At 35.6% G+C, this 14,667-nt stretch overlaps 1 protein-coding gene across 1 annotated transcript; it reads left to right on the plus strand.

The window, feature by feature from the left end:
* The first annotated feature begins 873 nt into the window (after positions 1-873).
* LOC18589617 (Galactose oxidase/kelch repeat superfamily protein) lies at positions 874-5,667 on the plus strand. The gene is made up of 2 exons (XM_007014664.3): positions 874-1,371; positions 3,868-5,667. The coding sequence occupies exons 1-2, from the start codon at positions 1,306-1,308 to the stop codon at positions 5,116-5,118; spliced, it is 1,317 nt and encodes a 438-aa protein (XP_007014726.1). The 5' UTR covers positions 874-1,305; the 3' UTR covers positions 5,119-5,667.
* Positions 5,668-14,667: the final 9,000 nt, after the last annotated feature.

Consider the following 14,667-nt stretch of genomic DNA (forward strand, 5'->3'; position numbering starts at 1 on the left):
AAAATTCATACTTGTGTGCATGTAACTTGTAAATGAAAAAATCATTACATTTGACGTTACTCATACACCATCAGCATAATCATTTGGAACTTCAACTAAATAGCACAATAATCTTCAATTAAATAGAGAAATATTGAAAAAGGACAATAGTATGATTATCTGACTACATAAGAAAACTAAATATTAATAATAAATTAATAGCATAATCTTTTTAAAAGTTTTTAAATTATTTTAAAAAATTTAAACAAATTCTTTTTTTTTAATTGCATCTCATCAAGTCTTTGTATTTTACGTCACTATTCATTATAACATGTAAACATATCACTTCAGTATTAATAGTTTCACTAATAACAGTTTGTCTATCTGTAGCAATAAAAATTTATTTGATTTAAAATAAAAAAATAAAGATTTTATTAATCAATAATAAAAAATATTTAATAAAAAAAAGAGTTTATTTAATTTTTTAAAAATATTTTAAAAATTTATTTTAAACATTATGTCTAATTTAATTATTCGAATGACATTTGTGAGTAAAAGAGCTGTCCAATTCTTATAAAATAGCATTCACATTCAAGAATGTTGATTTACGATTTGGGATGAAAAAGAAGTGGTATACTACTATTTATGATGCAATAACTAATATGTGTGATGAAAATGAAGAAAAACAAAAATGCCGAAAGAAATCTAAAAGAAGAAGTATTTAATTCAGCCACATGATGAGCATTTCTCTCTCTTGCACCATTTAAAGTGGGGTTTGACCCAACAATGGTAAACAATTCAGGAGTCCCCCTCCCCCTCATCAAAATTTCTTTGTCTTCTAATAAGACTTTAACATTAGAATTCACTCAAAATTAATGCTACTAATTAAAAAAACTCTAACATTAAAGTAAGAATTAAATTCTTAAGTAAGAAAACAAAATTTAAAGAAGTTGGTGAAACCCATGGGTCCAGCTGTGTGCTTGCTCTTCAGTTAGACTTAAGAGAGAGGGAAAGAGAGAGAGAGAGAGAGAGAGGGAAAAAAAAAATCGGAAGACTCAGGTTTTATTTTGTTTGTTGGTGTTTGATTAGAAGAAAAAGAATGAAATGAAATGAAAAGAAAAAAAGAAGGGAAAAAGTTGGTTTTCTTTTATGTTGTATACTGGTAAAAGACGTATAAATTACTAAAATTTTTAAGTTTGGAGGATCAGATTCTGAGTACTGAATCTCTGAATTGGGGTCTCGATCTGAGTCTCTTAAAAGAAAAGAGAAAAAGGGTTTATATTATAGTAGATTTTGATTCTGTCTATGAATCTTTGGTTTTAAAGAATGGAGCAATCTGTTTCTCAACAGTCATCTAATACTCCCAGAGGGTTTCGAGTTCAAGCTCCATTGGTAAGCTCTAACATCTTTCCTTCTTTCTTTTTTGTCTTTGTCAAATTCATGAAGTTTTAGTGATACCCGGTTGGTGAATTTATTGGTAACGTGTTTTAGACATGGTTTTTTTCTTGGGATTTAGTTTTCAAGAAAATTCGAGGATACCCGGATGGCGAATTGTGCTTAATTGGGCCTTTGACAGGTTTTAGTGTGCATTATAATGGGTTTGTTTTTCTTGAAGGCCTTCTGTCTCCGAAATAGCCGTCTGAAATGCCTAGTTGTTCTGTGTATTGGGGTGTGGGAATTTGGCTCTCTTAATCGAGTTGTTCTTTCTTTGGCAAGCTTCTATTGATTCCAAGATCAAACTCTTCTATTAGTCTAGCATTCTTTTGGGGGTAATTTGGGATTTGATGAACATATAAATAGGGACCATTTTCCTTTTTACTTCCTCTGTAGCTTGCAACTTTGCCTTTTCAGTTCTCAATTTGATTCTCTGTATTTTAATTCTGCTTTTTAAACTCCTGCAACTTAGGTGTTTTCTTTACCCTTTATTCTAAGTTTTGGAGTCTTTTTCTCTTCAATTTTAATGAATTTATTTAATTTTTTTTTGCTTGGGTGCATATAAAGTTTGGTCTTTAGACTATGCTGACTTTGGTTTTAGCTTTATTGGTTCATATACTTTTCTTCTTTTAATTGATAATTTGAGAGTGATTAGTTTGTAATTTCAAATTTTCTCTAGTTACAAGTGTTGTTTTACTTAATTGAACATTGATATAGTTTGTTGTTTGTTAAATGATAAAATAAAGCATTAAGAAAAGAAGGTGCTCTGCTGTTTGTTGCCTGGCTTATTTGTATACTCTTCCTCAAGTTAGCTGCTGATTTAGCTACAAACATCATATAGGAAGCACTCTGGGAGTAAAATCCTGAATGCACCAAGCTGAATGGGGGAGTGCAACTTTATGATTGCCCGAGGGAGGGGATTAGGCCTAGGCAAAGCCTGGAGATACCCTTTCATGTAGGAAGAACCATGGAGCAGCCTTTGTTGGTTCCTCATAGTGTTAAATAGATGGACATACATGCATATATAGATTGTGGCTTTGTACGTGATATATGGTTTGGGTGTTTGTGACAGATCCTATGAATGAACTGGTGTGTCAAAATAAATTTCGTCGAGTAGAATGGACAAAAAAATAAGACTAAAAGAGTTGTTGGGTCTAAATCTATTGGCTTACACTCTTATGTTCAATATTTATCCAATATGATTTAGAGTTTATTTGACCTGCTGCTTCTGTGTCTGGAATCCTGAGACTCTAGCAGTTCAGCAATCATAATATAAATCCCTTAGACGGTGTGACTCACATGCAAAGTCCTGCCTCATTTGCTTGTGAAGGGTCATGTCGGGCATTTGTATGTATTAGTTGGCCATTCTCTATCATTTCTCAACCTTTTAGATTTGGTGGTTCTCTCAAATACCAGAAACTGTGAAGCTTGAATTTGTAACTTGAAGGCTGATAAATTGTTTTATACTAGTGTACTTCATCATGTGTAAATTCATTGGGCTTGGTATGTGGTCCAAGAATTGGCCCTCAATTTGCCTAGCACCAGAACTTGATTTTAAGGTTTAGGTGAATTGGAGAGCTTACTGTTTAAGCAGGTCAATTAAACTTTAATACCATATTGGATGACTACTGGATCTAATGGTATTCTTTGGTTACCTTATAACTTTTATTCAGGCTCTTTGTTCTTTGATATCATATCTTACAGAGTAACTTTTATTTTCTTCTTCCCCCTTTGCCTGAATTTTTATGTCTTGTTTTCTCAGTTCAGAACTGTTCCTTAATAGAAAGGAGGAGAAGGAATGGAAGGGTTGCTTCCCTTCTGTGTATAGTGCTTAATACTTTACATGATAGACTTGAAAGAAACTTGGGAATATTAGAGCTTCATAATTTTTTCTGAAAAATCTGAGATGCGAAGTTTCTAGGTGTAGATGATATAATGTGGTTATTAACTAAATCTGATGATGCCTACACTGGTTTGAAAATGGGTGAAGTTCATGCCCTCCAGTCTCCATACAGCCCAAGAAATTGCAAAAAATAAAAAGAAAAAAACTTCCTGTGGGACTCATATCTTAGCTCCAGTCTTTGAAACTTTAGTTAGAACTGTCATGTCACAAATCTGTAACATGCCATATTAAATCAAGAAGCTTTTCATACTTAACAAAAGTAAACAAGGTAGGAGTTGCTCTACACCCTCACTTCTGATTTTTCCCAAGAAAATTTGAAAGCTTTTCCTTGGTTGTCATCTAGAAATGATAACAGTGGATTGATGTTGCTGCCTTTGCTGATATTGTTTGTAAGCATATAAACTGTGAGTGAGGTACAAATTTTTGCAAAAGGCACCATGAATGATCAATGATGCATCTAATATGAGCAGTTCTTTTCTCTGTTCTACATCTTTATTGTATTCTGATGTCCATCTTTTTTTGTCTTCCTTCCTAACTGGAAATTTTTGCAGGTTGATTCTGTATCTTGCTATTGTAAAGTGGATTCTGGATTAAAGACAGTTGCTGAAGCAAGGAAATTTGTCCCAGGATCAAAGCTTTGTATCCAGCCTGATATCAATCCCAATGCACACAAGAGTAAAAACTCTCGAAGAGAGAGGACTCGAGTTCAGCCACCTCTCCTCCCTGGCCTTCCTGATGATCTTGCCATTGCTTGTCTTATTCGAGTTCCTCGTGCAGAACATCGTAAACTCCGTCTTGTTTGTAAGAGATGGTGTCGCCTTTTGGCTGGGAACTTTTTTTATTCTCTCAGAAAAAGTCTTGGAATGGCAGAAGAGTGGGTTTATGTCTTCAAGCGAGACCGTGATGGAAAGATCTCATGGAATGCGTTTGACCCTATCCATCAGCTCTGGCAGCCACTTCCTCCAGTTCCAAGGGAGTATTCTGAGGCCCTTGGTTTTGGTTGTGCTGTTCTAAGTGGTTGCCACCTGTACTTGTTTGGAGGAAAGGATCCGTTAAGGGGGTCAATGAGACGTGTTATTTTCTACAGTGCCCGGACAAACAAGTGGCACAGGGCACCAGATATGCTTCGAAAACGTCATTTCTTTGGTTCCTGTGTAATAAATAACTGCCTTTATGTGGCTGGCGGGGAATGTGAGGGAATTCAAAGGACTTTACGATCTGCTGAAGTTTATGATCCAAACAGGAACCGGTGGAGTTTTATTCAAGATATGAGCACTGCTATGGTACCTTTCATTGGGGTTGTTTATGATGGAAAGTGGTTTCTAAAAGGGCTGGGATCCCACCGTGAGGTTATGAGTGAAGCATATGATCCTGAAACTAATTCCTGGACTTCAGTCAGTGATGGGATGGTTTCTGGTTGGCGCAACCCTAGTATCTCTTTAAATGGACGGCTCTATGCCCTGGATTGCCGTGATGGATGCAAGCTTAGGGTGTATGATGGAGCCACAGATTCATGGAACAAATTTATTGATAGTAAGCTCCATTTAGGGAGTTCTCGAGCCTTGGAGGCTGCTGCTCTTGTTCCTCTGAATGGCAAGCTTTGTATCATTCGCAATAACATGAGCATAAGTCTGGTTGATGTTTCCAGTCCGGATAAACAGGTTGAGAGCAATCCTCATCTTTGGGAAAACATTGCTGGCAAAGGTCATTTCAGGACTCTTTTTACAAATATATGGTCAAGTATAGCAGGCCGAAGTGGCTTGAGAAGTCATATTGTTCATTGTCAGGTGCTTCAAGCATGAGAGCCAGAATCAAATTTGGTTACTCGTGCATAGAAATTCATGCATTTGTTTAGAATTGTCATGCCATGGTATTCAGATTTCAAATGTTTATTCATTCACCAACATTGTGGGGTTCAGCACCTCCTGAATGGAAAAGCTGAATAGACACTGTTACCTTTCCTGATGTTTATACTTGCTATGGAGATTGATATCAACAGTGACCCACCAGGGGAGGGGATTATCCTTATTAAGAGTGTTCTGCTTGTGGTTGACTTGAAGAAGTGAAACGATGAAGACGACCAAGGGTGCTTTTGAGTCATTGAAGAAGAACAGCCTGGATGTTATCCCATGGTGCATTTGCAGGTGAGGTGGTTCACTGTTGATCTCGGCAATAGAATTATGAGGTTATTTTTTACATATATGAAGAGAGCAGATACTTGTAAATCTTGTCATTTGGGCTTAGGATTCTGTCTTTTTGTGAGATCTTATCTTTGTAGTATGTAATCTTTGAGATGCTTTGTGATGTACATGGTTTATCTGAGATGAGTTAATATACAGTTGGATCCTATATCTTGATGGCTGTGAGTTATATGTTGATTCCCATGATAATTTGAAGATGGTTGTGCTAATTAGCAGCATGGAGATATTGGTATTCCTCATAGAACTTGAAAGAAAACTGTGAACCATGGATGTCAATTAAAGGGGGAAGGAAGAATTCATCTCATCGCAGTATCATTCAAAAAAAAAGAAAGTCACTTATTTCTCTGCTTGTAATCAAGTTGTTAACTGATAATCAAAACAAAAGATTACTTGTAAGTGGTCAATACATCCCCTATTTCACGGACAGCATAGGCGCCTCACGCTTTCATCTCCTGATAATATTTGATGGGCTCATCCCGCTGATAGGTAAGCTGTTTGCGGAAGTTGCTGATGAAAGCATCTGCCAGTTTGTTTATGTCGCCCTGTTGACGCTCAGTCGGTTTCCTTGGCATCATTCCTTCTCTCTTTGCCTCACTCTCCTTGTCATCCATGTTGTGGAGAAAATGAATAAGAACATATGTATCGTGCTCCATTCTTGAATTTCTTAGTCCTAATGTAAAGGAGAATTACGATCATGTATTTATAGGTACAATCTCCATTTAGAAGCATGATTTGCAAAGAAACCTTGGCGTAATTAATGCTAGTGTCATCTTATTCCATAGCTGGAAGGGAATTTGTTTTGGTCCTTTCCAATAAAGATAGGGTATGTCCTAAGTTTCCAGGGACTATATTTTCTTTGTTACATTTGTTAATTGCGAGGCAAGATTGCCTGTCATCTTGATTTGAATGTAAAAACGTACTTCAAATATCCTTTCTACTTACTCCGGAAAATATCTATTTCTACTGTAGATCATATATATATATATATGTATGTATATGGCGCACTAAGGGAGGAATATCCGAGCATATGGAAGCTGATTCTATGTAAAGAAAAGGCTAACTATATTAAGTGCCATAATTCAACTAAGCCTTGATCTGAAGCTACTAGGAGTCGGCTACATGGATTCTTTTTCTTCCTTCTGCAGGTTAACCTTGGGACTTTCAAAAATTTGAAGTTTTATTTAGCAAGGAAATTCGTGCGTGCTTACTTATTTTCACTTTTAACATAAAGGTCGCTCAACTCTTATCACTTGGCTTAGAAATTTCATTCTAGTTTCTGTATCAAAACTCCATGATCTTGTCCCCAATAACATCCTTAAAATAGCAAGTTGCAATATTCTGGATAGAAATTGGTTTCCCATTTTTGGGATAAGTAAAACTTTATCATCCAAAGAAAGCAGGGGCTGCTACTGGAAGTACTCAAAGACTGCTAAATCTGAGAAGTACACTAGATCATCAGTTGCAGAAATTGGGTGTTTGCAACTCCATTCACCTGACAGTACCAGATCAAACCAATGCCAGGATGGCTTGCCTGCTTTCATTTCAATGACTAAAGTAACATTTCGAATTACAATTATATGTATTTTATCATGATGTTGTCACGGACATTTGTTACCTTGAGAATTCCCTTTTAGTTTCTAGATTGTAAGAGGTGCAGAGTCTGAGGCTGAAAGTGAGAACTGAGGGTAAGAATATATTACATCAAAGCAACTTTGGAAGAAATGTACGTTTTCTTGGCGAGGAGAGATGAACTAAGTAAAGCTTCAGGTAGTTCAGATTGCAAAAGTACTTGGAGAAGGGAGAGGTCAAAAGGCGGAAACAAGGACACATGCTAACTTAGGGCAAAGCTTAAGGAATAGTGCATGAGTCACGTGACTCTAGCTTACTTTCAGTTGAGTCGGAATGTTTTGAGGTTAGAAAAGAGGAAAACAAACTAGAGGCTAGGAAACCTACACAAAGAAGTTCTGGAATGGAAAATTACGACCAGGTATCATGCAGGATTAGCCGTCCATTTAGTTCTAAAACTTTAAAAGGGCATGGCAGCATTGCCAAGAATGAAAAACAATATTGTCAGATGAGGTCAGCCATTACAAAAGGTCCGGATGGCTTGGATGCGAATTACAGCTGACAGCACTTCCCAGTCCCTCAATACTCAACTTGAGCTTCATAAAGAGAAGATCAAAAGTTGAGCTCAGCTGGAAGCCAGCAGATTTATAATTTTAATTTTTAATTAATCATTTTTAATGAAAGATCTAACAAATTTTTCTTATGCCTTATGCTTCTTTTGTTCAAATTAAACTAGGCATATAGATCTTTTACCAATTTCGTTTAAGCTAACTTTTCATGGAGATACCGTTAAAGTTTCACTTTGTATAAACTCACTAACATCACCACAGAGGCTCGGTATATTGAGCAGAAACACAAAGTGAACTTTTTTTTTTTTTAATTTTGGTAAAAGGAAAGAAGTGCAACATTTCCATATCATTTCATGAGAGTTTATATACAAAGCTTAATGACAAGATTTGTCACTTTGAAATCAGTGGTGGTAACCTGCTGAAACTTCAGAGACAATTTAGTAACCTGACAATGGCTAACGGTTATACTATTAAACAAGTTAAGTTTAACTTACAAGAGTCTTCATTCTCCATCCTCCTATGCCTGCCTCTAAACATGGTGTGACATTAGCCTTCACATGTGGTCTTCAACTAATCTCACAATCTTCAAAAATTGATGTAGGAGCTAATGGAGTTCATGGAGGAGCCTCAATTTCAACTCTCCTCCTTGGAAACTTGCATCTCAAAACTGTAGGTTCAACTTGTATTTCACCATTTATAGCTTTAGGAATGGCATGGAACTTAACATTGATATGTTTAGTTCTTCCTTATTGTAAAGGATTCTTAACGATGGCCATTGCTGACTTGTTGTCCATTCAAATGACAGTAGGGTTCACTTGATTAAAATGAAGATCAGCCATCACTTTCCTAAGCCAAATTACTTGGTTTGTTGCAGCAATGTACTCAGCTTCAGTAGTTGATTGAAAAATAACATCTTGCTTCCTTGAATTCTAGCAGAAAGCATCACTTCCTAGAGTACAAGCATAACACGAGGTACCTTTAGAATCTTCAACACTCATTGCCCAGTCACTATTAAAGAAAGCTTTAGGTTCACCATCTTCATTTCTTTTAAACCAATAACCATAGTCATATTATGCTATATTGTGCTATATTAATCAACTCGTTTAATTTTTGGAATGTTGTTTTTGTAGGCAAAGGTGAGATAAAAATATGGTGCATGGCCTATTATGCTATATTATGGTCTGTGTGGTTGTGTAGAAATGATATGGTATTTAGGGTTGTTGAAGAATTTCATAGAGAAAATCAGTCACAGTGCAGAGATAAGAACAGAGTAAAAATACCAAATGTTTAATAAAGAAGGCAGTAGCTAGAATATCTTCATTTTATGAAATGGTGTGGTTTATATAACCACCCTTTGGAGGAAATCAAAACAAATAGGACAAGGCAACGACACAGTAGTACCAAATTGCACCTTGTCGACTAGGTGGATAGTGGCTTACAATCAAGAAATGCCATATGCCCTTTATAGCTAGTACTTGATAGCTCACAAGTTATTCTGTTACAAGAAAATAAAATATAAAATACCATAAAAATAAAAGTTAAAAACAGATGAGATCACGTGTTCTTTTTCTCCATTAGTTTCAAACATTTCAATGCCAAGAATTTCCTCATTGCAGACTCCATCTTCAACACACCTCCATGGGATTTGCCATGAGCACTCCCAACTTGGTGCGTAAAGTGATGAACTTCTCCTTGCTGAGAGTCTTAATGAGAATATCAGCAACTTGTTCATCTGTTTTGAAACATTCCAACTCAATCTCATCATTCTTTACTGCATCACGAATCGCATGAAACTTTAATATATTTTGTCCTTCCATGCTGAATTGGGTTTTTGGCAATCGCAATTGCTGACTAATTGTCTACTCTGAGCATTGTTCCTTTTATTTGAATAAAACCCAAATCATTTAGCATCTTTCTCAACCATAAAGCATTGTTTACTACTGAAGCAACAGCCATATATTTAGCCTTCGTAGACAACTGTGCAACAACTTCTTGCTTTTTGGAATTCCAGGAGAACATACCATTACCGAAGGAGAAGCAATAACCATTAATACTCCGAGAATCATCTAAACATCTTGCCTAGTCGCTATCACTAAACCCCTGTAAGTTTAAGCTATCTTTCTTACAATAGTCTAGTCCAAAACTCAAGGTTCCTTTTAGGTACCTTAGCACTCTCTTTGTAGTAGAATAATGAATTTTTTGAAGGAGAGTTCATGTACCTAAAAAGCACACTTACAGTTTGCATAATATTAGGTCTTGTTGCTGTTATATATAACAGGCAACCTATCATACTTCTGAACTTGTACTCATCATCTTTAGGACTACCATTGTGAAACCTTGACCTTTATAGACTCGTAGATAGAAGTACATACGATATCCCTGATCAAGGGTAATTTCGTTATTTCCTTAGTAAGTCCCTAAAAGTAAGTTTTAAACAATATTATGGCCTAAATAGGCCGAAGGCATAAATGGATGATTAAATAAGGGTAAAATGACAAAGGAAATCAAAATGGTGATGATTTTCACGATAGGGGCAAATTGGTCATTTTTCACCTCGGGTCAAAATTTTTGAGTTTTCATGATCCCGAGCATTTCTAGACCATTATGGACCTTGTCCCAATGTCAAAAGAGTAAAAGATTTCATAAAAGATTAGAGGAGAATAAGCTAATTTGTGGAGGGGCATTTTGGTAATTTAAGTTGAGTGGATAAGCTTGGGCTATAAATATCTCTTTCTTCTAGTAGCTTCTACATTCTCCAGTAGCTTTTCTTCTTCTTCTTCTTCTTCTTATCTTTCACGTTGCTTCCCAACCTCCATGAAAGCTTGATATAAAGCTCCATAATCTCCCTTAAAATAGCTCCATTTTCCATGCTTTTGGTGCACCCTTCCATAAACCCTTGTGCTCTTCCATTCTCTCACCTAAAAACCCTTGAAAAATCTTGTTTCCATACTTTCTCTCACTAGTTAGGTGTTTTAGAGAGAGAAAGAGGAAGCTTTACAATAGTTTGGAGAATTGTTGGAAAGAATTTCAAAGCTACAAAGCTAGTAAGATGAGTAGTAAATTAGAGTTGAAATTTTAGTGTTGAGAATGACTAGAGATTTGACTTGTGAATACTTTGTAGTTGAGATTATTAATTCACTTTGGAGTGATAGAATAGTGAAAATGGATATCCATTTAATGGCAAATGGAAGCTAGCTAAGAAAAAGCTTTTAGAATTCATAAGTATGTGGCTTGACTTAATGGTGATGCTAATGTGATAATAGGTTCCAACGAAGCCCCATCGCCCACCCCATTTGGACAATTAGAGAAGTTAGAGTCGACTAAAGGATTCAACAAATACCGGTGAGTGAACTTGCATTTCAAAATAGTTTTGGGAATGTAAATGACTTATTCAATCTTTCTTAAAAATAGGTGCCTTGGGAACAAGCCTTTGATAAATTGTCTCTATGTGTGACATGTGGCTGTTATGGATTGTTGTATTACTACATTATGTTGATATATATATATATATATATGAATAATATTGTGTAATGATATTGACCCGGCTATGCGCCAGTAGGAGTGTGCATAAGCCGATGTTGACCCGGCTATGTGCGAGTGAGAGTGTGCATAAGCCGATACTGACCTGGTTATGTGTGAGTGGGAGTGCGCATAAGCCGATGCATATGAGCTGATGATGATGGGAGGGTGTGTATGATGATTGATATATATATATATATATATATATATATATATATATATACACATATATGGCATATGGTTGTAATGAAATGCATATGAATTTGGCATGTTGAACTTTGAAAACCTTTATGTGTTTTATGTTGATTTTGTCATTTCAACAGGATGGCTTTTTCTTGAAAGGAAGGAAACTTTTTTCTCATTGCTCTATTTCTCGCTACAGCGAGATTCATTCTCGTTGCAGCGAGAAACTCTCGGGTTGGAAGGGTAAGGCTGGTTGAAAATCTCGCTGCAGTGAGAATGTATTCTCGCTGCAACGAGAAACTTTCTATTTTGTGACAAAAAATTTAGCTGCATCAAGATTTAATCTCGTTTCAGCGAAAAACTTTCTGTTTTGCTCCTCATTTGGTTCGGTTGCTACCCTATTTTCCATTTCTTTAATGTCATAATTGAGCATGGACTTCCAACATTAAGGAATAAATGAATTAAGTTTAAAATGAGGAGGAGGTTTGGTGAGAAACCCTCGGCTAGTTGATAATTTAAGTCAAGTGTCGTTGCAGTAAAAATTCATTCTCGCTGTAGCTACCTTTCCGCTGTAGCAAGGACTCGTTATTTATTTGACCTGATTCACATGAATGCTATTAAAGTTTTCACTCTCCAAATCCTTTGTTGAGCATGGACCCTTTTCATAAAGTGATTTACTCATGTGGGGTTTATATGAGGGGTTTTAATAAGAACTAAAACAAATTGCATTGTTTTGAAAAATGAATGCATCATGATTTCGTTAAACATTCCTTAATGTTTGCTTGTTCCCTTTCTTGTTCACTAACTGGGTTTATACTCACTGTTTTTAACTTCATGTTTTCAGATCAAGAGGCAGTCGGTAACTAGGACGAGGTGTTCTCGTAGACTTGTATCCATCTTTTGGTAGGTATCAATGGCATTCAGTAGCTGCACCTTCGCTATGGTTACTCCGTTTGAAATCGAGTCTTCTTTTTGAGATGTATAGACAACCCTAATGTAAATTATTAAGATACATGTTATAGACAATGTATATATATATATACACTTGATCGATATGCCACTATGAGTTGGCAATGTTTAGTATTATTTTGATTCAAAGTTATGAAATATGACTTCAGTAATTTTGATGGAGTAATGAACAGATCATGTAAATAGGCTTGCTTAGGCTTAGTGGGCTATGTCCATTGGGCCCATGCACCGGTCATGACCCGAAATTTTGGTCATGACAACCATCATCCTTGCATAATTTGTTTCCAAACACAATAGGTGTGTTAACCTCTTTATAAGCATCAATTTGGAATCTCTTAAATAGATCCTTTGCATACTTGTGTTAATGAGTTTTCATTCCATTTTCTTTTTGAATCACCTCCATTCCCCAGAAATAAGACATTTCACCAAGATCAATCATGTCAAATTCTTTGTTCATTTGAGTTTTAAACTTCGTTATTTCATCACCATTTGGACCTATAATAAGTAGATCATCCAAATATATAACAACAATCAGTTGGGATTTTTCACCTATTTTCTTGACATAGAGAGTATGCTCTGTGTCACTTCTTTCGAAACCTTTGCTCTTGAGGTAGGAGTTGAATTTTTCATACCAGGTTCTTAGTGCTTGCTTAAGCCCATATAAAGCTTTGTTCAACTTACAGACTTCAGTTTCATTTCCTTACTTGATGAACCCTTTAGGTTGTTCAGTAAATATATCGTCTATAAGTAAGCCATTTAAGAATACAGACATTACATCCATATGGTAGATTCTCCTACCTTTTCGAGCTGCCAAAGCCACAAGTAATCGAATTGTGTCATGTTTTGTAACTAGAGCAAAAGTCTCCAAGTAATCAACCCCGTATACATGTGAGTACCCCTTTACTACCAATCAAGCCTTATATTTATTTACAGATCCATCTGCATTATACTTGGCTCTAAAGATCCATTTCACACCTATTTCTTTTTGGTTCTTTGGTTTTTCTTCCAAAGTCTAGGTGTTGTTCCCGTTAATCATATCAATCTCAGCCTTCATTGCTTGCCTCCATTCCTCACTTTTTTGAGCTTTATTAAAGGTTGTTGGTTTAAGTAATGCCAAGTTACATCTTTCATAGACATATTGCAGAGTTATGGAACCTCTCATAGGCAATTCATTAATATTATCATCATCCAACATGTAACTTCCAATATCTGAATCAGCAACGACATTAATGTTAATTGATTTTTCTATTTCCTGTTTCTCTTAATTCCACGTCTAATTTTCTTCAAACTTTACATCCCTAGACATAAAAACTTTTTTTTCCAGGTTGTAGAGTCTGTATCCTTTTGTTATCTCACCAAAACCAGTATGAATAGCCAATTGTGACTTTGAATCAAGCTTTGTTATTTTAGCTTGAGGTATATAAGCATAAAAAATGCAACTGAACACCCTTAAGTGAGTAACACTTGGTTTTGACTTGTACTAGACCTCAAAAGAAGTTATATTATTGAGTGCCCTGGAAGGAAACATATTCAACAAAGTAGTTGCAACATGAAGAGCTTTTACCCAGAAACTTTTAGGCATATTTTTTTCAAATAAAAGGCATTGGACCATTTCTATAAGTGTTCGGTTCCTTCTCTCACAAACCCCATTCTGTTGGGGGCTATATGTGATGGTATACTGATACTTAATTCCCTTGTAACTCAAATAATCTTCAAACTTTCTTGAAGTATACTCTTTACCCTTGTCTGTTCTCAAAACTTTAATAACATGGCTTGACTCCTTTTCAACCATGGCAATAAACTTAACAAAGCAACTTAAAACCTCAGATTTAGCTTTAAGAAAATAAATCCAACCAAATATGCTAAAATCATCTATGAATAGCAAATAATTCATGTTGCCACTTAGTGATGCTGTTTTAATTGGTCCTTTAACATTTGAGTGCACCACTTGAAGAACATCTATGGTTCTTGATTTGCTATGTTTTGGAAATGGTTCTCTAACATGCTATCCATACATACATGTATCATATAAATGATAACCATATGTAATTTTAGGCAAACAATCAACTAATTTTGCAGTAGAGATCATTTTTAGAGACTTATAATTTATATGCCCAAGTTTCGTGTACCATTTCTTGTTATCATCATCAGTTGACATATAGTTACACTACTCAACTTCCATCCAATCGATATGATAGCATTTACCTTTCATAGGTATAGTAAAAAGTTCCTTACCAAGGGAATCAAACATAGAACAGCTGAGGTCTTTAAAAACTAGTTCATAATTACTTTTGAGCAATTGATTGATGCTTAAAGATTTTGACTAGCTTCAAGAACATATAAA

This window comes from Theobroma cacao, chromosome 9 (genome assembly GCF_053813885.1).
Source record: "Theobroma cacao isolate CCN51 chromosome 9, ASM5381388v1, whole genome shotgun sequence".
NCBI lineage: Eukaryota > Viridiplantae > Streptophyta > Magnoliopsida > Malvales > Malvaceae > Theobroma > Theobroma cacao.

Bases quoted from the DNA above. Each gene is read 5' to 3' on its own strand.
- LOC18589617 (XM_007014664.3), top strand. From the start codon at position 1,306: ATGGAGCAATCTGTTTCTCAACAGTCATCTAATACTCCCAGAGGGTTT. The intron at 1,372-3,867 runs GTAAGCTCTAAC...AAATTTTTGCAG, and splicing joins TTCGAGTTCAAGCTCCATTG to GTTGATTCTGTATCTTGCTA.